The following is a 26279-nucleotide window of genomic DNA, read 5'->3' as shown; positions in this document are numbered from 1 at the left end:
GCGTCCTGGCGGGGCGGCTGCGGGAGGAGTGTGATGCAGAAGCGGCCAAGTGGGAGCAAGCAGAGAGAGAGCGAGCGGGAGAGGAGCGAGCAGAGACTTCCACGGAGGCAGCCGGGAGGAATCACCAGCCAGGATTTGCTCCTCTCTCTCTCCCTCTCTCTCTGATTTCAGTTCAGCTCCTCCCCCGTGTGGTTGTGGCTTTGGCTTCCATCAAACGCCTGATCAGCGACGCCAGTCTTGGGGGGGAAAGGAAAAAAAAAAAAAAAGGGAAAAAAAAGAGGGGAAAAAAGGGAAAAGTGCAAAAGAAGCAAAAGAAAACAAGGGGCAAAAAAGAGGGGGAAGAGAACAATCTCCCCTGCCCCCGCCACATCTAACACAGCAGAGTCCGAAACTTTGTGGAGTTCTCGCTGTGTTTACCCCGCGGCGGGTAAATCGGCAGCACCTCGCTCTCTCGCTCCTGCTCTCTCCTTCTTGCTCTTTCTCCCTCGCACTCATCAGCAGTCAGCAGCGATGGAAAAAGTTGCTGGCTGGTACCCAGCCTGGCACGTTGCTCTGCTATACTGGACATGGCTTTTCCTCTTCACTTTTGGCTTTACCGGTGCAGAAATAACTTGCAGATCCTGCCGTTCCCAGTTGAAGCCGCAGCAGCAACATCCGCAGCAGGGATTACTAATGCATTTGAGGACCGACAGAGGAGAAAAGGAGCAGAGGAGATTCCCCGGAAAGAAGGGAGGTGAGAGAGGGCAAGGGGCCGGGAAGGAGGCGGAGGATGCCGGGCTGCGAGCGACCCTGTCTCCTGCTCCTCCAGGGACGAAATTCAGCGGCTGGGAGACCCGGCGAGTGACCAGGGACACCGAGAAAGTGACCGGGCAGAGCCGGCCCCGAGCGGCGGCGGCAGCGGCTCCTGCCGAGGAGCAACCTCTCCGTGGCCGGGAGTCCCCCGCGGCGCGCAGTCGGCCGGGGTCGGTGCGGCGGCGGCGGGGCCGCAGCCCGCGGGGCGCGGCGGGGCGGGAGCCGGGAGAGAGCGGCGCCGCCCGCTTCGGGCTGGAGGAGCTGCGGCTGGGCAGCACCACCTTCGCCCTCGCCGGCGACTCGGCGCACAACCAAGCCATGGTGCACTGGTCCGGGCACAACAGCAGCGTGAGTACCGCCGCGGCGGGCTGCGGGAGGGAGAGGGGTGCTTTTGTCCGCTTTTTCCTTTTTTTTTTTTTTAAATCCTTTTTTTTTCCCTTTTCCCCTTGTTCTGTGGGGTAGGATGGGGGTGCTGGGTTTTAATTCTTCTTCGAGAGGGAATTTTACTCCTCTGGGCGACGGGGATTGGCTTCGCTTAGCAGTGTGCAGTGGGGCAGAAGTGCTTCAAAAGGGCCATTCTTCTGGAGCAAAAAAACTTTCCGCCGCCCGCCCGCTGAGCACAGCCCCCTCCAACCAACCCTTTTCTCCTTCAACCCGGAGGCAGAGAAAGATAAACCAGAGCACAGCCCCCTCCAGCCCATTTTTCCCTCCCCCTGGGAGCAGAGAGGGATAAACCACAGCCACCCCCTGTGGCGATCTCCGCTGGGGCAGCCGTCCGTGCACCCTGTCTTCTCCTCGGGGTAACCCCCGCCTGGAGCCTGGGAGGCTCAGCTGCAAGCAAGGCCTGGGAGAGCCCCTCTGGTGCTGCTCCTCCTCCGCCTAGCCCTGGTGGCCCACGTCAGCCCAAGGGCTCATCCCCAGGGCCTTCTGATAGGGAGACGCTGGATGGTTTCAGGACTTCATCTCTGAGGTGCCTCTGTGCAAGGGCTAAAGCTGCTTTTAGTCTCTTGTCACCAAGGTGTTAAAATAAGACAGTTCTTGCCTCTTTCCCAGAATAATAGCAGAACACCTCCAAGATGAGCCAAGCAAAACAAAAACAGCAATAGCAATAGGTGACTGGTCTCCAAGCTGTATCAATAGTCCTGTCATCAAAGTTACCAAGTTAACTTGAGTGCTGTATCTGTCCTCTATTGCAGAGGCAACCTGGCATCAAGGGCTGAGGCCTGGGGAAGGCAGAGTGAGTTGCCTGGTGGGCTTTCTGCTTGCCATTAACTCTGCTTGTGGAGTAGCAGAAGTGGGGGAAACTGTCTGCCTGAATGCTACAACTTCTGTCACTTTGCCTCTTAGAGACAGCAAACAGAGCACTAGTAACAGAAAGGGATGCTAATACCACATGCTTGTTGCCTGTACAACTTCACAGGAGAAAGGGGGGCTTGGGCTCTTCTCCTTTAAGGTGTCTGCAGCTGTAATGCCATGTGTCTGGCTGCTTGGCAGAAATCCTTCACCTCCTTTTCAGCTTTTAGTCCTAGGAGCCTAGCAACATTCTGAAATAATGGTCTAATCATTATGAATTCCTCGTGGTATAGATTGTAGTGAGGTATATCACAGCCACCCAATTTAGAATTACAGCAGATGTCATAAGCACCTCACTGTGGGGTTCAGCCCTACTTAATTGGGACATGGTTTTATGGTTTTATCAGGAGCATTTTAATCAATTAAATGACAGAGGAATACTTGTCATCTCTATTTTGAAGGACTTTCCCCTTTCTTCACAACTCAGTTAGCCTGTTTCTCACGCAGTTGTGCAAAGAGAAGCTGCCCTGTAGGAACTCAGGTCTGTTCAGACAAATTGAATGGAGGCTGATGCTGGTTTAAAGTGACCCATTTGCTAAGAAAAAGCTTTTGATATAAAAAGTCATCCAGCAGGCATCAATTTTCCTGGTCTATCACTGCAGTTATGTTTCAGCTGTATATTTATTAGGTCAATCACTGCAATTGTTTCATCTGTGCATTTATTAAGACACATGCATTGTTATATATGTGTTTAATTATACATTAAATACATTAATACATTATACATAGGTACACACATCCATGTACCTATGGTTCTGCCCACTGTAGTAGTATGGACTACTAATGCCAGGGACTGATTTACTTCCCTATTATATTTATTATATTTACTAGTGTCTTGGTGTAAATGTTTTCAGGGAGCTGTGGGGAAATATTTTGCTACTGTCCTTCCCAAAGAGCTGCAGGTTGCATTGCACATGGGGAGATTACTGAGGGCTCTGGCAATGCTGTGCTATCCTGTCCTGTGATTGCCTACCCTTTACAACATGGAATGAAGCTGGGCCTCAGCAGGACTTGGATGCTCAACAGGCTTGTCTGGGCTTAGCTGAAACAATAGTGCATGTTCCAGGAGGTAGCCCAAAGTGGCACTGACCAAATGGGGGTTTTGAGGACTTGTCTGTGGAAGATCTGGGAGTGGGTTGGGGTGAAATGCTTTCTTTAGGGTACAACACATGTCTTTCTGCCTGCACAGGGGTCGCAGGAGATCTCATGATGCTGCTTGTGAGGGATACTGTGTAACCCCAGTGTCCTGGCCACACTCAGCAGTGGCAGCTGCTGGCTTCCTGCCTGTGTGTGTGCCCCTGCCATGGCGGGGGAATGCAACACACCTCATGTTTTCATTCGGTGTGCTCTCTAAATGCTGCTGTCAAACAGCTTTTGCCTTTCACCCAGGCACAGGGGCACTATGAAGACGATCGTAGTTTGTGGCATCTGTGTGAGTACAGGAAAAAAAGCAAATCTTAAAATATTTGAAATCTCTTTAGTTTGAAAAGCTGGAAAATTAAAGCACTGTCAGCACCAAGTTTTTCTGTTGCAGTGTATCTAATTCTGTCAGCCTCAGCCTTGTATCTTTATTTTGATAGTGCTTTGGTTATAATTACAGTGCATCTAATGGAGAAGGGACCTCTTAAAGGACTCCTGATTTCTGTGAGCGATTGTTCTTGGTATTTGCAGGTACTTTCAGCCTTGGCTGTGATTTCATGATGAGTGTGTGCACCATCTCACTGACAGCACTGTGCTCTGAGAATAAACTTGCTGTTTGCTTGGCCACAGGTACAATAGGAAGAACAAGCAATAGCCCAGGTATAAATCCACAAATTGTCTTATATCGGGGATTATTTTGGCCCATCAACGAATTTGGGTGCTCCCTGGACAGCTTGCCCTCCAGCACAGTATCCATATCCAGACATTCGGAGTATGCCCAGCTCACACCATAGGCATATACTTCACATGTGCATTAATCCCTCCTTTATACCTTGGCTTTTTCACTGGTGGAGCCAGCAGGAGTTCCCCAGAGGAGAGCATAGGTGTAGGGAGATTGGATATCAGATGGCTGATGGGAAAGAAGCTGGGAGTGTATCCAGTGTTGTATTAAAACCCAGGTTGGCCATACTTTCTCTGCTCCAGTGGAACTGGGCAAGGCCACACAAGGCTGGCAGCATTTCCACAATCCTGAGCTCTCAGACTGCAAAACAGAGAAGAGTGGTTGCAGCTAAACTGGGTGCTGGAATCACTCATTGGCTTGTTCTGAGCCCCAGACTGTGGGAATCATCCAGGAAGGTGTTAACTGGCCCATGCCAGTAGCCTGCCTGGAACCATTTTGTCAATGCAATAAGAGTATAGACTATTGAGTCTGTGAATGGGTCCTGGAACTGCTTAATTTACGTGCATTGATACATCCTGAGAGATTTTCCACTGGCCTCTGTAGTAACTGGAGTAAAAGATCCTGTAAGGTAAAATCTTTCTCAAATGACACACAAGTGAGAGCTGCCTTTTTGTACCCCTTTTTGCAATTCATCACTGGAAAGTGTAGAAGCTGGCATGTTTTCTAGCTCACAGAGATAGCATAAGTGCTTCCTGATGTGGTATATTCAAACACTCTAGATTTGGAATCCCCATAACTCCCTTGATGCTATGCTGTAGACTAGGAGAAAACAGCTAGCCGAGATTTGTGTGAGGAGCTAAAAGAGAGGCTTGGTTTAAGTGGAGAGAAGCAAATCTCTAGGAGACGTCCATTATGAACTTTTGGGAAATGGATGGATCAGAGCTCACAAGACACCAAGACTGCTTATGTCCTAGGCTGGCTTGGAGTGAGATTAGTCCCTGACTTGTTCATTTGAAAGTATCCTGGAAAAAGAGCAAAAAACATTGGAGGAGGTCAGAAGGGAGTCTGAATAAGAGCTTTGATGCTATAGCTTGTTCTGTAAAGTGTGCTGTGAGGGAAAGCAGCATGGGTTTCACATTTGCTTAATAAGGCAGCTTACTGTTGCCTTGCAGTGGACCGAGTGCTCTCCTGGGCCAGACATTAGGGCAAGTAGAATCATAGAATCATAGAATAGTTAGGGTTGGAAAGGACCTTAAGATCACCCAATTCCAACCCCCCTGCCATGGGCAGGGACACCTCACACTAAACCATATCACCCAAGGCTCTGCCTTGAACACCACCAGGGATGGAGCATTCACAACTTCCCTAGGCAACCCATTCCAGTGCCTAACCGCCTTTACAGTAAAAAATGTCTTCCTTATATCCAATCTAAACTTCCCCTGTTTAAGTTTTAACCTGTTACCCCTTGTCCTGTCACTACAGTCCCTAATGAAGAGTCCCTCCCCAGCATCCCTATAGGCCTCCTTCAGATACTGGAAGGCTGCTACGAGGTCTCCACACAGCCTTCTCTTCTCCAGGCTGAACAGCCTCAACTTCCTCAGCCTGTCTTCATACAGGAGGTGCTCCAGTCCCCTGATCATCCTCGTGGCCCTTCTCTGGACTTGTCCAACAGTTCCATGTCCTTTTTATGTTGAGGACACCAGAACTGCACACAGTACTCCAGGTGAGGTCTCACAAGAGCAGAGTAAAGGGGCAGGATCACCTCCTTCGACCTGCTGGTCACGCTTCTTTTGATGCAGCCAAAAGGATACGGTTGGCTTTCTGGGCTGGGAGAGCACACTGAAGCTGGCTCATGTTAAGTTTCTCATCAGCCAACAGCCCCAAGTCCTTCTCCACAGGGCTGCTCTGAATCTCTTCTCTGCCCAACCTGTAGCTGTGCCTGGGATTGCTCTGACCCAGGTGTAGGACCTTCCACTTGTCATAGTTAAACTTCATGAGGTTGGCATCAGCCCACCTCACAAGTGTGTTAAGGCCCCTCTGGATGGCATTCCTTCCCTCCAGCATATCAACTGAACCACACAACTTGGTGTCATTGGCAGATCTCTGGAGATTGGCTTTTACACAGTCACAATACCCTTAAACAGTGGTTCAGACTTCAGTGATTTATGTGCCTGGAAAGACAAAGCGGGGCTTCTCAAAGGTCCTCCACAACAGAAGATCCTCAAAAGACTGATGGAGATGGAGTTTGGACCAGATGCAAAACAATCATGGCCAGAGAGGTTTTACATTCCATCCACAGTAGAAAATCAATACAACTGATGGGTCCAGTGCAGAATGAAACCTGCAAGGTCATCACTGCTATTGTCAGGTGATTACACTAGACAACAGGGGAAGACTTAGGTCTCTTATGGGAGAACTTTTAGGCAAGATGAGACTGTGTTGCAGGCTCTTACTCGACGGGACGAAGTGGGCACATGTAAGGCAGGATAACAATATACCTGTATATTTCCAGTCTGTTGTATTTCCTGCTGGATAAAGTAATTATGAATCACTTGTTGCTGGATTTTGAGTTGAAGTGTTCAAACCTACTTTATAAATTAGGAACTTCAAGAACGGCACAGGGCTGCAGGTACTGTATCCTACAGCCATAAACTGATCAAACTGCATCTTAAAAACAGTTGGGTTTCTTTCAACCCACCATCCTATTGCCTTCTTCCTTTTCTGATAGCTTTATAAGCCTTATTCTCCTGGCTGTTGGAAACTTCTATCTGATTTCTGTTCTAACATTGCCATTAGGCAATTGAGATACTTTTTTTTTCCCCATTTGTGCATGTGCCTTTTATTTAAAGTTATCTTCCCTTCCTGGCACTTACGCCCCCTGGAATTATTTTACAGGCAGTGATCACATTCCCTTTCAGCCTCTGGTTTGCTAAATCAAGCAAGCACTGTTCTTTCTGTATCTGCTTGTAAGACACATTGTGGAAAGTGAACTGTGAATTTCTAGGAGTCAGGTACCTGAGAGCTCGAATTTGAATCAGATTTTTGCTTTTTATGAACACAGTTGCATGCAGATGATAAGAAATGTATTCCCTTTTACAAGTGAGACAGTAAAGGCATGGCAAAAGTGTGTTAAATCACCAGCGTTCCTCTGTTCACACCAGAAAGGGGGATCACAATCAAAATGTCACTTTTCATATCATCTCACTCTGAGACTTCTTTGCTCAGATGCTGTGTTCATGCAGCAGGCTGTAGTTCGTAGCCTCTGTCCTTCCCTTGCTGGCAGAGCTGTGGCTCCAGTGTAGAGCTAGGGATGGATGAAGGACCTGCAAACATCATCCAGTGAGTGACTGACATTATGTTGTATGACACTGTGATAGCGCACTGCTCCCTTCCTCCCATGGCAATTGCATTATTATAAAGGAGGAGTTTTAAGGACATGAACATAGATGTGGAACGCACAGCCAGATACACAGTGAGACACACAGTGAGGAATGATCTCACTGTCAATCACTTTGCATTTAGATTGGTTCCTAAGGTGCAGGAAGCAAGTCCCCAAAAGGATTTATCTGAGGAACATGCCTGCATTAAAATACTTCAGTGAGATGTAGTATGAGCTGGTTACATATTACAACAACATGTAATAGTATTAATAGTATTATGCACCAGATGCAGACACTGTTTCAGGCTAATCTCTTGCTAGAGCTAATGAGAATATATTTAGTAAGGGCTGAATAAAAAGTGAGGAAACAAAAATGAGGATTTAAACCAGAAAAAAAATCAAGTAAAAAAAAAAAATAGTATTGCTAAAAGTTCCCTGTTTCAGATTTTGGTCTTCTGAACTAGATTTACCACTGTGTAGATCAAAGATACTTTACATCCATTGTAGATATGAAGCATCCTTTAAAACAAGCCTTCAGTGAGAGAAGACACTGGACAATTTCCTGTAAGTGTGAGTAGGACTTTATTTAACCAGAATGTTTTGAGGTGTGTGGGTTTTTTGAGGGTGTGTGCATTTGATTTAGCAAAAATGAGTCAATAGCCATAGTATGTCTTTCTTCTGTGTTGCTGTCCATCTCTAGATATATTTCTTGACTGCATAAAACGTAGGCTTTTCATATACAGAATACGAAATCGGATATTTGGGAAATCATTAATAAGAATAGCTGTGCACTGAGAGAAAGCAGTAGGTGAAAGAGAATCCATGAGGACAAGAAGAAAGTCTTGTCTCTATGAATCTGGTCTCTGTGAAAGAGTTTGGAAGATGGTGAGGAGCATCCAACCCAGACTTGACAGGTGGGATATGCAAGTCCTATCACAAGGGGAGATTAAGGAGAATAATGGAAGAGCACTGACAGTTGCAACTGACATTCCTGCAATATCGAGAGGCTATAAACTATATAAAGCAATAGGGTTATAGTTTTCAATCTTTTTAATACTGTACTTTATAAAAGAAAAGTTTTATTTCCCTTTCCTCCTGACTTCAAAGAAGACTTTTATATTTCCCTGACCTGGCAGTCATGATGGGGTCTGTCCAGAGGGGGAAGCAAGAAGGTCAGAAGTCCTTAATTCATTCTGGAAAGGTTAGAGACCATTCTGACCCATTCAGTTGTGGTTCAGCTTTACATGTGAAGGGCTGTAAGTTTAGCATCAGACAATCTTGGACAATTTTGTCTCCTCTGGGCCTTTCTTGCTATGCCAGACTGAATACAACAACAATACAACATTGTGCAGAGCTCCAGCGAGGGGAGTGAAACTGCCCCATCAAAGACTTCTTCCTCTGGAAAATGCTGTTGTAGCTTGGCCAGAGCATTTCGTAGGTTCACACTAATTTCCTTTTGCTCTCAAGGCTCCTGAGAAGCAGCCCCAAACGAGCAAAAAACATGAAAGCTTACGTGTAATGCCTTTTTCATTGTTTTGTTTCAAGGCAGCATTTTTTTGAATGGATTTCCAATTCTTTCATTCTATATTTAAAAATGATCCAGTGATACAAAAACCTTGATGCAGTGTCCCACACAGAGGCATCTAGTGACATTTGAGATGGCATTGCCTCTAGCTACTGCTTCACAGGGCAGGAGCATCCTGTGAGTCCTGTATCCTAATCTGGTGTGCAGGCCTGTTAATGATAGAGCATCTGAAACTATATTTGCCTATATTTGGGAAACTGATGTTATTATAAAAGCTGTGTTTACTGGTCCCTGTTCATCCAAAGCCAAAGCTACACTCAGGTTTTCATTTCATAGGAGGAGAAAAAGTACCAGACTGATAGAAGGCACTTCTCTCTTTTTTTATATATCTGGCCAGCAAACCAAGAAATCAATGACTCCCACAGCTCTAATTGACATTTCTATGTGAAATGAAAATGGGCCTTGATTCCAATTCAAATGGCAGCATTGGGTGATAGACTAATTATTTTGGAATTTTAAATGCATATAAAGGTTGATGCAGTAAAATGATTTTTAGCCACTTGCAATTTTTTTGGCTGTCTCTTAAATCAAACAACAGTTAACATGAGAGCACTTAATCCCTAATTCTCTGTGCTGGTAACACAATAACACTTTTACTTGGTACCACACTTTGTCTCCTTGGCGAACATAAAAGGAAAGTGCTTTAAGATGGAAATGGATATCTAAGGATATGTCCTAAAATGTAATTCCTTTCTTTCAGAGGGTCCCCAAGAACTTAATTTAACCTCACATTCTGTCCCTAATTAGGGGGGTGATGTTCTCGTGTGATAGCACACTGGGACTGAGAGCTACCTCTGAACTTCTCCCCCATGTGCTGCCTTGCCAGGGATATGCTCAGGGCAGGCTGTGCTCAGATGCCTCTGATATGGGGCGAGAGGGAAAGAGATAGAGATTTAGGCAGTGTGGGGGGAAAAAGGTGGGAAGTCAGACCTATTTCTGTTGCTATGGAGGGATGTCAGTGCTAAGTATCCCCACCAAGAGCAGCCCATGCTGGGGCAGAGCCCCTGGTGCTCTCTCCCTGTGCTGTGGTTAGGGGCAGAACTGCTGCAGGGGTAGCAAAGTGAAGGGAGTTACAGGTCTTGTGATTTTTCTTTTCCTGGAAGGAAAACTCAGAGATAGCCCAGATGAGACAAAGCCCACCCCAAGTGAGTGGCAGGGTGGGATAAAGGGGTTGAGCCATGCTGTGTTGCTGGTAAGTGTGGCTGATGAACCTCAAGGCAAGATAAAGAGACCACAGAGTATGAGTAAGGCAGTAAATTACATGATACCAGCAAACATCACCCACCTTCATTCCCAGAGAGGTTGTCCACATAAAGAAAAATAGCCAAGTTTCCCCCTAGTATTGCATTTTCTGATGCAGAAGCAGCAAGGCAGGGAAGAGACTCTTGGACTCTCTGGGCTGGTAAAAGTACTGGAGTGCATCTAGTACAAAAAGATATGGCTGGTGTTGAGAGAGGGTGTCTGAAATTCATCAAGACAGCTTTCAGACTGCCCTCAGGAATACATCCTCCCCTGGCCTGCTTATCACTTCTTGCTGCCCCTTGGAACTTAAGAGCCCATTTAGAGAGTCTTCCATGCTTTGCACAAATATAGTAAATCAAGAGATGAAGGAGAATAGATGGAAAGGGATGATTTGCCGTTGGCATTTCAAGGCAGACGTGTTCCCAAGGCATGGGAGGGCTGGTTTGGGGTTGATTTTTTTGGTTGGAGAGTGTTCAGCTACACATAGGAAGCTTTTGATTCCTTAAACACTGCTCCCAGCTCACCATTGGTGCTCATGTGCTATTTGTGTTAGGTTTTATATCACCTTTGCTGATGATTATTGAAGGACAGCGGTGCCAACAGCTCTTGCAGATTGTTTTCATGCAGGTCTTCAGGAGGAAATAAAAGGCTCTTTAGAAAATCTCAGGCTATTTAGATAACCCAACAGAGACATCCCATGTCTTTCCCCAAATGTCTTTTCCTCCTTCACCTCTCCCACTGCATTTAAGGTTGATTTATATAACAAACGTAGCGTTGTTTTTCTCTTCATAAATTGTCCCTGCTCAATATGTGATTTTCTCAGGTGCACTTTTTTTTTAATCAGAGGGGGGATAGAGGAATCATAAAATTCCTGATTCAGAAATCTCTGGGAAATTCTTCAGTAATGGGGGAATGGGGCCCATTTAATCATTTGGAGTAGATTTGCATGGAAAAAAAAATATTTTAAATCCAAGGTATATTTTCAATAGATGAAAAAGGTCATCTGCTTCCTTTCTCTGCGTGTGCCTCGGTTGGTATAAACCTTTAGAAATAGCTTAATGTTCCCTGCCTTGGCTAAGAGTGTTGCCAGTACCTTTCATAGAATATTGTCTGAAAACAGACCAAGGAGAAACGAATTCCACTAGATATTCAAATGGAATATTCAAGGTCCTTAGTTTTTGGAGAATTTACCTACGTGTAAATGTAAATATATTTTTATGTGTAAAAAAACGTGCTTGTAGTGAAAATCAAGCTGTAAATGCCAAAGAACATGATATGGAAAGTTAATTTGTTTTCTGTTGAGTTTAGGTTCCAATTTCCAAGAAGAAAACTACGTTTCTATAGATGAAAGATAAAAGCTTTAAATTAATCATTATTGGAAACAATCAGATTTTGGAAACGGCTACCTGCCAATAAATTTTAGATTTTACATTGTTTGCATGAAATTCAATAGATTTTTTCCATGGGAAAGGAGAAACAGGTAAATAAAAGACACATGAGCAAAACAGCAGATGCATTAAATTTAATACCTGGGCTAGAGACAATAACATAGAACTGGACTTAGCCTGGATCCAGTGACATAGTGTCTCTACAGAAGAGCTGCTGAAGTTTAGCAATAACAATTTAGGCTGTTGTAACCCAAAGATACTTTAACAAAGATCTGCATCTGTTTGTTTAAATGACAAATGTCTGTTTAATTGTGTATCTCCTGAAAAACAAAATGAAACAAAACAAACCAAAACATTCTCTGGCTCATTTTCATCTTTTGGATGAAAAGCTCCAATATCAGTGTTGTCTTCTATTTAATTTTCAATTTTTATAAGTTAAAATGTGGCCTTTCTTTTTTCTTCAAAATTCCCCATCCATTCCCAAACAACTCATTTTAAAGGAATAAATGTGGCTGATTCCAGCTGCCTCTAACCACAGGCTGTGCCTGTAGCTGCAAGCTAAGCAGGATAGCAGGGTCCTGCCAGGCCACCTGTGATGGAGAGAACTGGACCATGGACACTTATAAGAGCTGAAGCAAGGAACCCAACTATGCATTACTGTGCCATCAGCCGGGGTCCTGCCATCTTTTCTTCCTCCATGAAAACACTGGATTCTGCAATCACTGAAATCCCTGTTATTTTCATCATGCTGCAAGCTGGGATCCCACCAGACAATCTCAACCACCCCTGTGCCTCCCTCTCCCATAGGAACGTGAGTTCTTCCTTCCTGCAACACTGGTGTGCTCCATCCTCCTTACCAGCCACCCACAGCCCTGTCTGTTGATGCTGTTGCCTGGCGACCACCCTGTGATGGACAGCTTGGAGGGAAGCGATGATTAAACCTGAACTGGCTTCTGAAAGCAGCGATCGTTATTGTAATGTGATAAGCAGTGACAGCTGAGACAGCAGCACATTTGGAGTGTGATTCCTAAAAGCCCATAAAACAATAAACACATGAGGAAAGAGCCACACTCACCTGTGTGTGTAGGTGTACGAGTGCTGATGCTTTCCCTTGATGCAGAAGGGCTGGGGAAGGGAAGTGTTTCTCTATTAATGAAAGGCAAACATAACCCTAATAATTGTCACGATGAACAGGCCTGCCCACGAGCCAGTGCAGCTTGCATTGACAGAGTAGCTGTCAAACATCTCAGCTACTCTGGCAGGCCAAGGCAGCAATTAAACGGGATGCTGCAGGTGTTAGCGACAGGGAGCTGTAAAGCCAGCAGGAATATCCTATATGCAAAGAGGAACATGCTGAAGCTTCTATGGTGGTCCTGCTAGGTCCACCTGCTTTTTTCCCTCCTGGTTTCCAGATGGATAAGACAAGTAGAAGCACAAGGATGAATGGTGGACTCAGTGCTGACAGGAAATACATGTGGCTGTATGACAACAGTGCCTGGTTTAGGGAACTGCACATAACATCTTCCAGCATCAACTTGGAGACTCCTGTCCTGTTAGCCTTTCTTCCAAATCCAGGTGACACCAAGTGTTGCTCTTGCAGAACAAATTCGAAAACAAGAACACATGCACCTTAAAAACTGGTAAGCCAGGACTCTGAAGAAATGGTTCCCTTCTAGTTGCGATATCTGAAGAAAGCCCCATTCATTAGGTTGGAGGATAAAAAGCTATCTAGGTTTTCTTTGGGTTTGTGGTTGGGTTTTTTGTTTGTTTTTTTGTTTTGTTTGGGGGTTTTGTTTGGTTTGGTTTTTAGGGTTTTTTTGTTTGATTGGGTTTGGTTTTGTGTGTGTGTGTTTGGGATGGGCCAGTTCTGCAGCAACTGGACTGGAGCTCTGTGGCTTTAGTTATTAAAGTGTCAGTAAGATACAGGTTCCTATAGTCTCTTCCCCATTACACAGTCAAAGCCTTCCTGAAAAACTTCTGTAGAAAACATAGTGTTTCCTTTTTTCTTCAGCTTCCTTTGACTTCATTCCTTATAACACAGCTCAGAATCAGGCCAGGAGCTGTGATTGCAATAGGCTACTTGCATAGTTGAGGAGCTGCTGGCCAGGATACAGCTGAGGTCTGACAAACCTCAGCATCTCCAAATTACAGAGATGTGGGCCAGTTTTGCCACCTTTGCTCTGAAGCCCAGAAATACTGGATTTACATCCCCTCCATTTATTATTTTGTTGTTGTTTCAAGTGTATCAGGCTGTAGGGAATTTAAGTGTTGTCACTGTTCAGGACTCATTACAATGTTAAAGCCTATCTTTATGATTTCCCCATGCACATAGGGTGTGGATCCACCCAAAATCCAGTGGAGCAAGTAACATATACTGATGGTTTTTCTGATTTGTGCATGGATTTGGAATGGGCCAGTGGATTTGGAGGGAGGAAAAAAAAGTTTCTAGTGCTTCCCATTTTCTTCTCAATATTTCCATTCAGTTTTATCCCAAGTTAGAATTGATTTCTGCTGTTCTGTCCTGTTTTGGTTCAGGTCCCTTTCAGCCACCCTCTTGGCAGGTTCATTACATCTGTATTTTCGCGGATGTAGAAAGACCAGTGGGGGTAAAGTACAGCTTCAGTGCAGGTAAACATCACATTTCTCTTAGAGTTAACCAAAGATATGCTGCTGTTTCTTCCAACTTTTAAAGTGATGTTGAGTGTAGTAAGTATTTCCAGGAAAAGTCTGTGCTCTGGATGGTCTTCGTATGCTTTGATGGCTGCTCATGTCCTTTAAAAATTGCTGTCAATGTCTTTGCTTTGTACAGCAGCACTGATTTTCTTCAGTGCTGTTCAAATTTTTAAGGGACACGTTTCAGCGAGGCATCTGAGTGATGGCTTTAAAGTGAAATAAGAAAACAAACTCCAAAGTACTTTACAGAGATCCTTCCAAGAAGAGTTAACAAGTGCTCCTGTCAGACTAAAGAGAAAGAAGCACATGCACGTAAACAGAAGAAAATTTCATTGCCTGCCTTGCTCTATCCTTTCCATATCTCCATTGTGTCTGGCACCATCTCAGAATGCAATGGTTGAGGAGGAATGTTGAGTATGTGTCTTCCAGCCTTTTCCACTCATGTAAATCAGGATTCACTTGAAGCCAAGAACTGCTTTGTGGCAGGCAGAAAGAGAATCCATCTATTCCTTTCTAAAGCTGAGTTATTGAAAGACCAGGCAGAAAGAGTAATTTCTGAGAAATCCTGTGTTTGACAAGGTGGATTTTGATGAGAAACAAACCTTTATGAGCAAGTAGGGGAAAGAGATACTTTGAGAAATTTTATGAGCAGCAGAGAATATAGTACAAAGGAATCAGCATCTCATTATAGAATGTTACTCAGGAAACCTGCACTTGATCTTTTATATAGAGAGCATTTTGTTTAAATAAGGACGTACATGGAGATCTTTATTTGAGGGAGTTCAGAGTAAAGGAAAGATGTCTGTAATTTGGTGCCTCTGCTTAAATACATGGAATTTTGTGGTTGACAATTGACCTGAGATGATACGATATCAATTAAATTTTAACCCATTAGTAAATTTGTCCTTCTAAGAAGCTGCTCAAATGAGCCAGAAATATGTTATACGATAGCAGCTGCTAGAAGATGAAAATATGTCGTTGTAGAAATACATGGTATAATGAAGCATGGGAAATGAATGCAGTATCTCAGTAAGGACAAAAGAAGATAGATGACACACAGGTTTAAATATTCACCTTCTGTGTTGAATTTACGAAGGACAGATGACGTCAGTAAATTGAAAACGCCACTGAGACACATAAATCATTAAACATAACTATTAAAGCCACTTGGGGAAAGAAAGTTGTCAACAGAGTTTGCCACTAAAAAATATAGTTTAGTCAAAATCAGAAAATTTCTTGGGGGTATGTCATTTTCAGTGACATTTGCTACATTAAAATATCAACCAAAATTGTCTGCATTCTGATAGTGTCAAAAACAGTAGTGAGAAGCATTCCCAGTTGACTTCTGCTTTGGCACCAAGATTATGACAAGATATTAACGCTTTATCATGGATGCATCTTTTATACGGAATATATATGAATATGTGGAGTATATGGGACACTACATGATACATTATCCCATTCCCAGGAGGTGTAAAGCTCATTGCTCTTCTACTCTCTTTCACCTTCCCTTCCGTGAAAGGGCCCTACGAACAAGCTGTATTCTTTCTCCCTCCTCAAGAGATTTTTATCTTCTCTCTGCTATGTCTCTTTATTTGCATGGTGGGTACCACCGAAGGTTTTTTGCTGACGGTAACAAGTTCTTTGTCCGTGAAGGTACTCAGGGAGACAAACTGGTGGGTAGTCTCAAAGGCAATACAATGTTTTCCTTTCTGAGCCAGTACTTGTGGGGATTTTATCACTGATAACCCCTGGAGTGTGCCGACCATTTCTCTATATGTTTTAAATTAATGTTCAATGTTCTGACATTATATCCAAAGGAAATGCTTTGGTGCTGTTGATTATCAGCTGAAAGATGTTTACTGATACTAATTTTCATAGGAAATTTAATGGTTTTACCTTTCCCTCTTGGAACAGAAACCAAGCATTAGCCTGTCTGAATCCCTCACGTAACAAAAAAATGCTGGCTCCTCACACATTTAGATAAAAGAATGTAGCTCGGAAGGCAGCTTTTAAATGAATCTTGGCAGTTTTTGCACTCTATAAAATGATCCTCATTGGCTGCTACAAAGTTACAGTGAAGGTAACTTAAATATCAAATATTCCTTTTTGTTCGTGAAACAGTCTCAGCTTTGCTAAGGACAGCTGTATGGAAAGTAAGAAGTGCAGCAGTTCAGCCATTTCTTAACTAGCCAGAAAGAAAAGGGGAGAATAGATGCCAAGAGAAACATTTGGAAACCCAAATAGCTCTTTTTCATTGTTCAGATCTCTTCACTGATGAGCTGATTGACAGCTTCGAATCTAAGGTATGCGATTTCCACCCAAGCAGGAGCCTCCAAAAGGTGTTAATTGCAGACATTGTTTTAGTGTTTAACAACACAACGATGTTTTCTCTTTGTTAATTGCAAATCCTGTGCAGTGTTCCTTTTGGAGCACTGAAATGCTTTCGAAACAAATACTTGATTCCTGGCTCTAAATACTGACAGTCTCAGCCATGATCTGGGAGACACATGCAGTCACCACTGCAGAAACACCTACAAGGAATGTTCTGGATTGCTTTATGTAGGAGTCAGGGAACTTTGTTGCAGTGGTCTCTTTTTTAGGCAGGAGGTAGACCAGATAGTTGGTTCTTCCTTAAATGTGTGAACAGGCAACAAGTAGCAGCAGAAACATGAAGTTTACTAAAGCATTGGTTATGTGATTGCTCAGTTCAGCCTCATAAAGTTTTTTTTTTGTGATTTATATAATTAACTTTTAAAAGGTAAATAATAATAATAAAGGCAGTACAGATGGGCACAAACACAAGAGATGAGCATTGATTCTCGAGTGTGGTGAGGCGGTTGAAGGCAATTAGAAGAAAGCCCTCAGGGTGTAAATTTGCCCTTGAAAGAAAGGCAGGCAGGGGTCTCAGGTGACTGTGATTTCATCTTTGCAGGTGGAAGAAATAAGTGATTAAGGAGGAGGAGGATGAGATATAAGGGGTAAGCGTAGGGGTGTGAGGGTCTCTTGTAGGGCTCTATGAAGTTGTGGGTAGTTTGTGGAAGAATAGCTTTTTTTTCCTAGTAGAGAAGCTGACCTGTAGTTGTTTGTAAGCTTTGGAAAAAGCAGATGCTGAGTGATCTCAGCAACTGAAGAGCAACGCTGTGGTCTGAAGTGTTTCCTATCAGAGGCATCAAGGAAGAAATGTGTCCTCAGTAGGTAGGAAGCAGCTCTGCTGGGGGGGTCGTGGTAAGTGGAGCAAGAGAGCAGACTTGGCAAAATAGGGAAGGGTAATGCTGGGAAGAAGCATGCCTGAAAAATGCAGGGAATGGAGTAACAGCTTGGAGTTGCTGGTAGAGTAGAATAATGTGATGGTGTCAGAAAGCAAGCTTTGTGGGGGACATGGGCTTGAGAAGTGAAAGAGCAGGCAATGGAAAAAAGTGGAAACAAAACAAGGTTTGTGGGCTGCAATAATGTAAATCAAAGCGATTGGTTTTAAGGGTGGTTTTAGTTCTGGAATCGGCTAAGAAAGATATGCTAGAGGTGAAAGAACATTTCACTAGTCAAGATGCAGACAGATGGATTGATTTAATTAAAACACAGGAGCATGAGCTTTTTGAGAAGGAGTGTGGATTTTCTGTTGGGGATTTTGGACTTAAATGATGTAGAAGTACTGGCTGGTAACAAAGAGGCAGAAAAAGGATAAAAGCCAGGTTAAAAGTGAAGAAGCCTGATTATGTGCTGGTGAGTGAAACAGCTCGGAGGAGGAGATAAGGAAATAAATTGGCAGATATTAAAATTGCTAGCCAAAATCTAATATTCAGTGAGCAAAAAGTTGCTGGAGGGTGGGACAGAGATGGAAGAGTTTACTCAAAAGGAGTTTCCCATGCTGTGACTTTCCCTGCATGTGCTGTGCTATTTGTTCTCAGCATCTTTGAATGAAAGGCATCTCTTAGCCACCACCTGTGGAGATTTGACATGAGCCAGCCAGCAAGTCATGTTGGATGCATCTGGTTTAATTGTATTTCAGTGCTTAGAGTCAGAGCATAATATGTAAACAAGACCCTCTTCAGGGATGTAGGCAATTACACAAATTGGTGTGGAGACGTTTTGCCAGAAGAGATGTATTTTGTTTACCTTCTTGAATTTGGCAGGGAATGGCCTTGCTACTTGCAGAGGTACAAGTTCTTGTAGCTGGAGAGTTGCTGTTTGGGCTCAGAAAGGAATGAAATAATTGGCCACCACAAATGCCTGTAGCCTAGCAGCCTATGTTTTCAGAGGATGATGTAAGCCAAACCAGAGGCCTTCAGACCCTCCTGTATGTTTGTGACAAAAGCTAATGTGGACAAAGGATTGTCCTGGTCTCAGTGGGGAATTCTGATAGTGCATTCTTGCCTTTTGAGCATGCAGTCGTAGAAACAAGCTGTCCTGTGGCTGATGATGCAATTGCAGCAGATTGGAGGCTTAGACCCCAAGGAAGGCCCTGTTCAGCTGGGGAGAGGCACTGCTGTACGTACCCTTGGCATGCAGCAAGTTACCCAAAGTACCTGTATTTGCCTTAGCTTATGTTGATTGGCATTTAAACTTAATTTTGTGTGAAGATGAGAAACCCTCGTGTGAACGGTTTAATGTGTGGCAACTCCTTAAGTTGTATTAGTGTGACTACTTTTGAATCCTCAGATTTTTCCAGCTGAAGCTTTTGCATGTCTGCCCACAGAAGTTTGCACTGCAGCATTGCTGCTCAGTGGTTTGTTGGTTGTGGGATTTTTAAACTGGTGTTGGCAGCCTGCGGCAAGGGGTTGATCTTAAATAAGTTGGTATGTTATAAAAGGCACACAGGCAGCTTCTAGCATCTGATATCCTGCAGTATGTTATCTCAAGGGGGCTGGGAGCCTGGTCTGAACAAGAATCACAACACCACTTCCCAGCTGCTGTGGGTCTTTTCAGCTTCTGTCAAAGGTGATTTCTCCCATTCCTATTGATATATACATATGTGTGTGTGTATGTATTATACACCCCCCCATTCCAATTTCTTTAACTTGTGAAAAGGAGGCATGGCTCGGCTTACTTCTCTTGAAGATCTGCCAACACCCACATTAACCCACAAGTGTCTTTCTAGCCAGTGTTTTGGCAAGAGACCTATCTTCACACTGCATAGCTCCTTCTGGAGAGCAGAAGGGACAGATTTTTTGCACTGCTGTTCGCAGTTCCACTTAGAACATTTTCAGATTTGTGCCTTGAGGTCGAAAGGGTTTTTCTGCACAAATTTCTGAACTTTCTGCCATGTTTTCTATAGAATCATAGAATAGTTAGGGTTGGAAGGGACCTTAAGATCATCCAGTTCCAACCCCCCTGCATGGGCAGGGACACCTCACACTAAACCATGTCACCAAAGGCTCTGTCCAACCTGGCCTTGAACACTGCCAGGGATGGAGCATTCACAACCTCCCTGGGCAACCCATTCCAGTGCCTCACTACCCTCACAGTAAAGAACTTCTTCCTTATATCCACTCTAAACTTCCCCTGTTTAAGTTTTAACCCATTACCCCTTGTCCTATCACTACAGTCTCTAATGAAGAGTCCCTCCCCAGCATCCTTGTAGGCCCCCTTCAGATACTGGGAGGCTGCTATGAGGTCTCCACGCAGCCTTCTCCAGGCTGAACAGCCCCAACTTTCTCAGCCTGTCTTCATACAGGAGGTGCTCCAGTCCCCTGATCATCCTCATGGCCCTCCTCTGGACTTGTTTCAACAGTTCCATGTCCTTTTTATGTTGAGGACACCAGAACTGCACACAATACTTCAAGTGAGCTCTCACAAGAGCAGAGTAGAGGGGCAGGATCACCTCCTTTGACCTGCTGGTCATGATTCTTTTGGTGCAGCCCAGTATATTGAGGTGGCAGGCTTTCCTTGTCAGCCTCTTCAGGTTAGGAACTGACTTGTTTAAGGCATTATCCATATGTTTATTATCCATATTATCCATATGTTTAGGAACATATCCATTTCAGCATACCCCTAACTTTCTAAATAAATTAGAAGTGTTTGCTTTGGAATAGAAAAATGGTGTTTTAAGGGTGTATAGGAGAAATACTTATTTCCAGCTTAGTCCTGTTATCAGAAATTAAATGCTTCAGTAATCCCATCCATTATGTAAAGTGAGAACATCATGAGAACCATGCAGAAACCTTGAAAAGACTCTTCCAGTTGGTCTCCTTTGCCACTGAACATTGTTTTCCCTACTGCACGCATAAGCAGAATGTAGGTCTGTTGACATAGCCACAGGTAGCCACAACCTGCCATTGACACCACTTCTGTTCCCTCATGCAGAGGGTGAATTCTAGCCAGGATGAAATATTTTCCTAATTAAAAAACATTAAATGATCTCCATCTACCTTTTCCCCAATGAGCAATGCAATTGAATTATCATTAGAGCTTGTACCGAACCTTTGATAACAATGGAGTCATTTGTATTAAATTCAGCCTTAGTTTTCTTATTCCACCAAGTCCTATCATTGTGTTCATTGTACTTTGAAGTCATAGCAAGCTTCCCTCTCTGGCTATTCACCTGATTTATTTCAGCCCTAATACTAGCTCCGAAATTCTTTTTAAATTTGTTTCTGAACAAAAGGACTAAAATCGGAGTCTCTTAAATGAAAGACATGAGGCAGTTATGGTTCCATTCATTTGCTTGTATCTATTTGCTGTATCTAGAGAGCTATTGTTATGCATGCAGTACTGGAAAATAATAATACTAATGAAAAATAATAATTCTCCCAGGGCTTGCTGTCAATAGCAACAATCCAAAGAGAACTCAAGCCTAGAAAGCGAGTGATGATATTTCAGTTCTGCTGCTAAACTTTAATGCTTTCTGGATGCGAGAAGAAATAAGAGAAGACAGGAGCTAGAGGGATCTGCTCAGTCTCTGAAGCTGGCTGCTCGTGTGTAGTGAATGGGGTCATTCAGCTGTAGACTGGACCCCTTCTATGGAGATATGCCAGCTGCTCAATGATGTGTGACTTTGAGCGTTGTTATAAAGGGGTGGTAACTTATGTGGGAACTCTGCCTCCTCATGGCCCTTCTGTCTTTCTCCCCTTTCCCTAGGAAACACTTTCTGACTTGGGGCCATGCAACAGCTGAAGTTTTATCTCTTGAGCAGGGCTGGGGCAGGAGCTCAAGAGCTTAGAGACATATTTGAGTGAACTTGGTGTGTGTGAAAGGGTTATAAAACTGTTGGAGGTTGTTTGTGACTGGGGACTCTGTGGATGATGCTGAGTGTACAGTGGGATGTTACTGCTGCCTTTATTCCTTCAGATATCACACATTTGACTGGCTTCTGAGAACTGACCTTTCCCAAAGAAGAAATTAAAACTTCTTGTTGGCATCCAGTTTGAGTTGGATCAGGGTCAGCGTTGGTGATGAACTTGGCCTTGTAGGAGTGATAGTTCTTCAGGCTACATGGATTGTCCTCACTCTGAAGAAGATTGTTTTTTTCAGCCTAGATGAATAAAAAAAACCCCAACAGTCTAAGTTCTATGAGAAGCCTGGGTGTTTAAAACTTACTGTCTCTGTGTTAGACTCCTCTGAAAACACAGAACAGAAGAGCTGGGCAGGTGGGATTAGTTTACTTTCTCTGATAAAAGCAGATTAATTTTAATGCTGGCTAAAATTGCATCCATTTTCTCTTGGTAAATGAACCATAAGACACATTGTCAGAAGTGAGCCTTCCATAATGACTGTGGTTAATATTTTAGAGCCATTTTCTCTGTGGATCAGAGCTTAGACTCGGGTGTGTGAGAATCGGCAATATATGCTGTACATTAGCTTGATTTCTATTCATTTGCAGCTCAAGAGAATTCTTCCCTTCCCCCATGCTAATTTTGGAATACTCAAGTTCTCCAGAGCAGGGGATTTGTGTTTGATTTCATACCCAGGTATATGTGTATTTACTGTGGGAGTGTTGTCTCAGGCAGAAGCTTGTGTGCTTGTAGGTCTATGCTGAGGCTTGTGAAATCTCAGTTCAGTTATCTGCTCTGCTGCAGAGTTCCTGTGTGTTTTCCAGAGAATCCTTGTGCCTTGTGGTGACTCAGTTTCCTGAATTGCAGCATGCATATTAAAATCCTTGCTTTACTTCCCATTAGCCCAAAATCTCTTAAAAGGCTGTGGTGCATTAAGATAAAGGGGGAAGATATCCTAGGGTTCATTGGCAAAGCATCTATTCTAGTCATACATAATTCTTTCCAAAGGCTCACTTTGGATGTTGCTTCTACTCTTCTGATTTTTGTTCTCTGAGCATGGCAGTCAACTTGAATATAGGTCTGCAAGAAGCATTCATATTGATTTCTGGATGTGCCTGCTGAATTAGGTAAGAACCATTTCTGCAGCAGTTAGTTCTATGAAGCTCATGTAAGTAATTGCTCCTACCGTCCTGACTTGGTCCTGTCCCTTCCTGGTTCAAGAAAGGGGCAGAAGTTGTGGCTTGGGAGCCATATGGCAAGTTGGACCCCAGCAGGCGATAGGGTGGCTGAGGCAGCTATGGAACCAAGATCACAGTGTGATGTGGCTAATCAAGTTTCTCATCCTGAATGTTTACTGTGGGAGTGAGTGGGAAGAGACTAGTGAGAGGAGGTTATTGTGCACAGCACTTCCGCTAGTGTATTTCTCTTCAGACTTTGATTCTGTAGATTATTTAAGGAAGAATTAGTCTTACTTGCTGAAGGACAGCTGGTTGAATTGTGTAAATGCAAATTCCTGTGGTCTCAGGAATACTGAGCATACCAAGGTGTGTGCCCTGAGTGCCTGGGTCTACTGGTCATCTTCCTTGGGTTTCCCCCACTGCTGCATGTATTCTGTACTGCACAGTACAGGCAACACTGGGACCAGCTACAAAGGGCTCAACACATGCATCGACAGTGTGTCTTCCCAACCCCATATGAATCTCAAGACAGAACAGCTTCCTGAAATGCCAGGCAGAGGATGGCTTTTGTCTCATGTTTTCCTCCTGTGCTGGCCATTTTCTGCAAAGATGGTCTTTGGCCAGATCCCACTTGTATTGACCTTGAGTGCTGCTTCATTTGGAGAGAACATGAATGACTGAACGCAGTTTCCATTTGTGATGTACTCTAAAGGGCTCTTTTTTGCCTGACTCCTGCTCTCACTTTCCTGGAATAAAACATGACATTTAAGACCTCTGCTGTTAAAGCCCCATCTGTGTCTGACTGCCTGGGTTTCCCATTATTTTCTAGTCCTAATGCTTAAACCAGTGCAGCCAAGTAAACTACATAGTGCTTAAAAATGACTTCACCATAATATTAGTTCTTAACATCTGCTTTGGTACTGCTTGGGGTCTGGAACAACTAGCCCTTGTGGCTGGCAAAGCTGTAGTTGAGAAAATACAGCAGGAATATTAAAGTTTTAAGACAGCCACTTGGGAATTTGAGACAAATTATGCTGTGAATGTAGGATAATGGCCTGAGTCTATGATGAGAAGTTATAGGACAAATGCAACAGCTTTCGTGTGCTAATAAAAATAATTGGGCACAGACAAGATAATAGTTTTCCTAAGAGTTCTTGAAAAAAACGTATTTGTTAACATTGCAATTATTCTCAATAAAGTAGTTTTTTCCTACTTACACATTCTGCTGTCTTGCCTCTTTTTTTTCCCCCCTCCAGATTAGGGAAGTGAATTTCTTTCTTAATTATCCAGTTCTCAAGCCCTGATGTAGATTTCTAGCACTTGGAGGTATATTTAACTAGGTTCTTGTTTATGAAGTTGAGGGGGTGGAAAACGGGGAAATGTGGAAAATATATTTACCTCCAGTAGGTCCTTAGTGAAAGCATACTGTTCTACTGATTGATAACCAGTAATGCCAAGCAACTGTTGTTTCTACAACTTGGGTGTTGTATTTATTCCAGAGAAGTGACAGAAGATGGAAGCAGTTATTTCTGCTGTTTTCCCTTGATATGCCATTATGGTTTCCTTGAAAAACCATTACAAGTTTAATACTTTTCATCCTTATTCGCGTAAGGAAAAGGGTTCTGGAAAGACTCGGGAAAGGCTTCAGGAAGTTGGCACTTAATGAAAAAAAATTAGGAAGCAGCAGCAACCCAGCTGGGTGAGCCAGAATTCTCATTTTACATCTTTATTATGGGACTCCCCAGGGCTCCTGCTGGGTCTCTGCTCTTTGCTTTCTCTGCCCCATTTCACAGCTCTGTTACTGCAGCATTGCCACAAAAGAAACCCACCTTTTAATTTACGAATATCTGAGAAAGGAATTATCAGCACCATCTATTGGGGAAATAGAGGTATTGGTTTCTTCACTGATTTGAATATGTGAAGTCTTACGGATTTTTTGCTTGCTTTTTATTTTTAGCTATAGCTTAAAGTGAAAATGTGCCTAGATGACCTGCTTGTTTTTTAAGTTATAGCAGCCTGGAGTCTGTGCTTGGGGGATTGTGCCTTATTTCAAAAGATACCTTCAAGAAATGCAGTGAACCATTTAAATGGGGGCAAGCAGACAAAGATTCAAATGTCAGAATGCTACCTTAGCCATGGCAGGTTCTGTCACATCAACAGGACAAGGGCAACAACTGAGAAACAATTTGCAGCCGAGAAGATAGGCATTTCTAATGCCTTGAGTCAATCTAGGCTAGTGTGTCTGAGACATTTGGGTGAAAAATGGGATAGTTGACCTTCTTCATCTTTTTAGAACAAGGAAAACTCTATAGTGTTAAGAAAAAGCATAGGAATCAGTATTGTTAGCAGAAGACTAACCTCAAGGCATGTTTTGGGGTTGGAGAGTCATGATCTGAAGTAATTTTAGGACAAACATGGTTTGACTGGTATGGAGACTCCTGATCAGATTAGTGGCCTTCCTAGCATGTTTCAGGCAATTTGTGTGTGTGGAGCCTATGGAGAACTTCTGCTGTGAAGTTTTCTCTGAACACACTTATTCTAATGCAATGTGGGTTTCTTGCTGTTTTGCTGGTACTTCTACTCATGGCATTTTTGTGCTGTTCCTGGTGCTGTATACCTTTTGAGGTGCTTTTGTCTTTTCCCTATGTTCCTCCTTGAATAACAGGTAATTACTTGCTGGGAGCACCATGCTGGCAGGCCAAGGTTCAAATCCCGCTATTAATAAGCAATGATACTACAAGAACACACTAGGTAGCAGTCTCTTCTGTCAACGAGGTCTGATCTCTGCTGCTGTAAGACATATGTAGCCCCTGAACCGGCAGACCAGGTCTGTTTTACTTCTGGTTTTAAATGGCTTGCCCTGCAATATTTGTTGGAGAACACTTAAATCTTTCTGTCCTTGAAAAATCTTTCCTAAATGTCCAGCATAATTATATTTAGATCCTGTTTATCCGCTTGCAATTCTGCCAATGCAGTCTGTTAAATTTCACTCTGTAGTATTTGCACTGCCTTCTTCTATTTGGAAATAAAAGTTGTATCCTTTGGTAGTCTCTATTTTGGTTGGTAAATAAGCAAATGTCTTTTATGGCATGGCCACATGATTGCAGCTAACTGAATTAGCGCTTTAAGAAGCTAAGGCCTCACAGGTAACTCAGTCAGTAAAAGTTTAGCTTTTTGAACACTGGACAAATATTCCAGACTTTCTGCATAGCCATTGGAGAGACCCAGGCATTGCCTATCACAAATTCCTATTTCAGTGATAAGATAGCTAGATTTCAGATAGTTAACACCTTAATATTTGATGACTGTTAGCTAGATGGATGCCATTCTGAGAGTATGGGAGGATTAAATAGGAGAGAAGGGAGCACAGAACTGTACTACCTTTTGGAGTGTGGACTTGTTATAGACACGAAAGGGTTGTTAAGACGTGTGGATAGTGTAAGCTGGATGCCTTTGACTTTGATCCTATGGGCTAGAGGGAATTGCAGCACTCCTGAAATGCAAAGTGCGGAATTGCTTATGCAGTGACAACCTCCAGCTCCTTCACTCCGGTTTTCAATGATCCTAGTGGCAGGTTTTCTTGCATGCTTCCCTTGAGAGCTGTGTGCTCGGTCTAATTGATTGACCCATTAGCAAAGCAAATTTCTCTTGCTATT

The 26279-nt window shown here is 43.5% G+C and overlaps 1 protein-coding gene across 4 annotated transcripts in view; it reads left to right on the top strand.

Moving 5' to 3' along the window:
- Positions 1-298: 298 nt before the first annotated feature.
- The window catches only part of SORCS1 (sortilin related VPS10 domain containing receptor 1), a 291565-nt gene continuing 265584 nt past the window's right edge, over positions 299-26279 (top strand). For all 4 annotated transcript variants that reach the window (XM_057420911.1, XM_057420910.1, XM_057420912.1 and 1 more), the window contains exon 1: positions 299-1140. In XM_057420911.1, coding sequence (XP_057276894.1) covers positions 511-1140 — 630 coding nt within the window. In that variant the 5' untranslated portion in view covers positions 299-510. The remainder of the gene's footprint in view (positions 1141-26279) is intronic.

This window comes from Pezoporus wallicus, unplaced genomic scaffold, assembly GCF_028554395.1.
Source record: "Pezoporus wallicus isolate ANWC-B61680 ecotype Strahan unplaced genomic scaffold, APGP_CSIRO_Pwel_v1 contig_3365, whole genome shotgun sequence".
Lineage (NCBI taxonomy): Eukaryota > Metazoa > Chordata > Aves > Psittaciformes > Psittacidae > Pezoporus > Pezoporus wallicus.
This window is presented reverse-complemented; position numbering and strand designations above follow the sequence as displayed.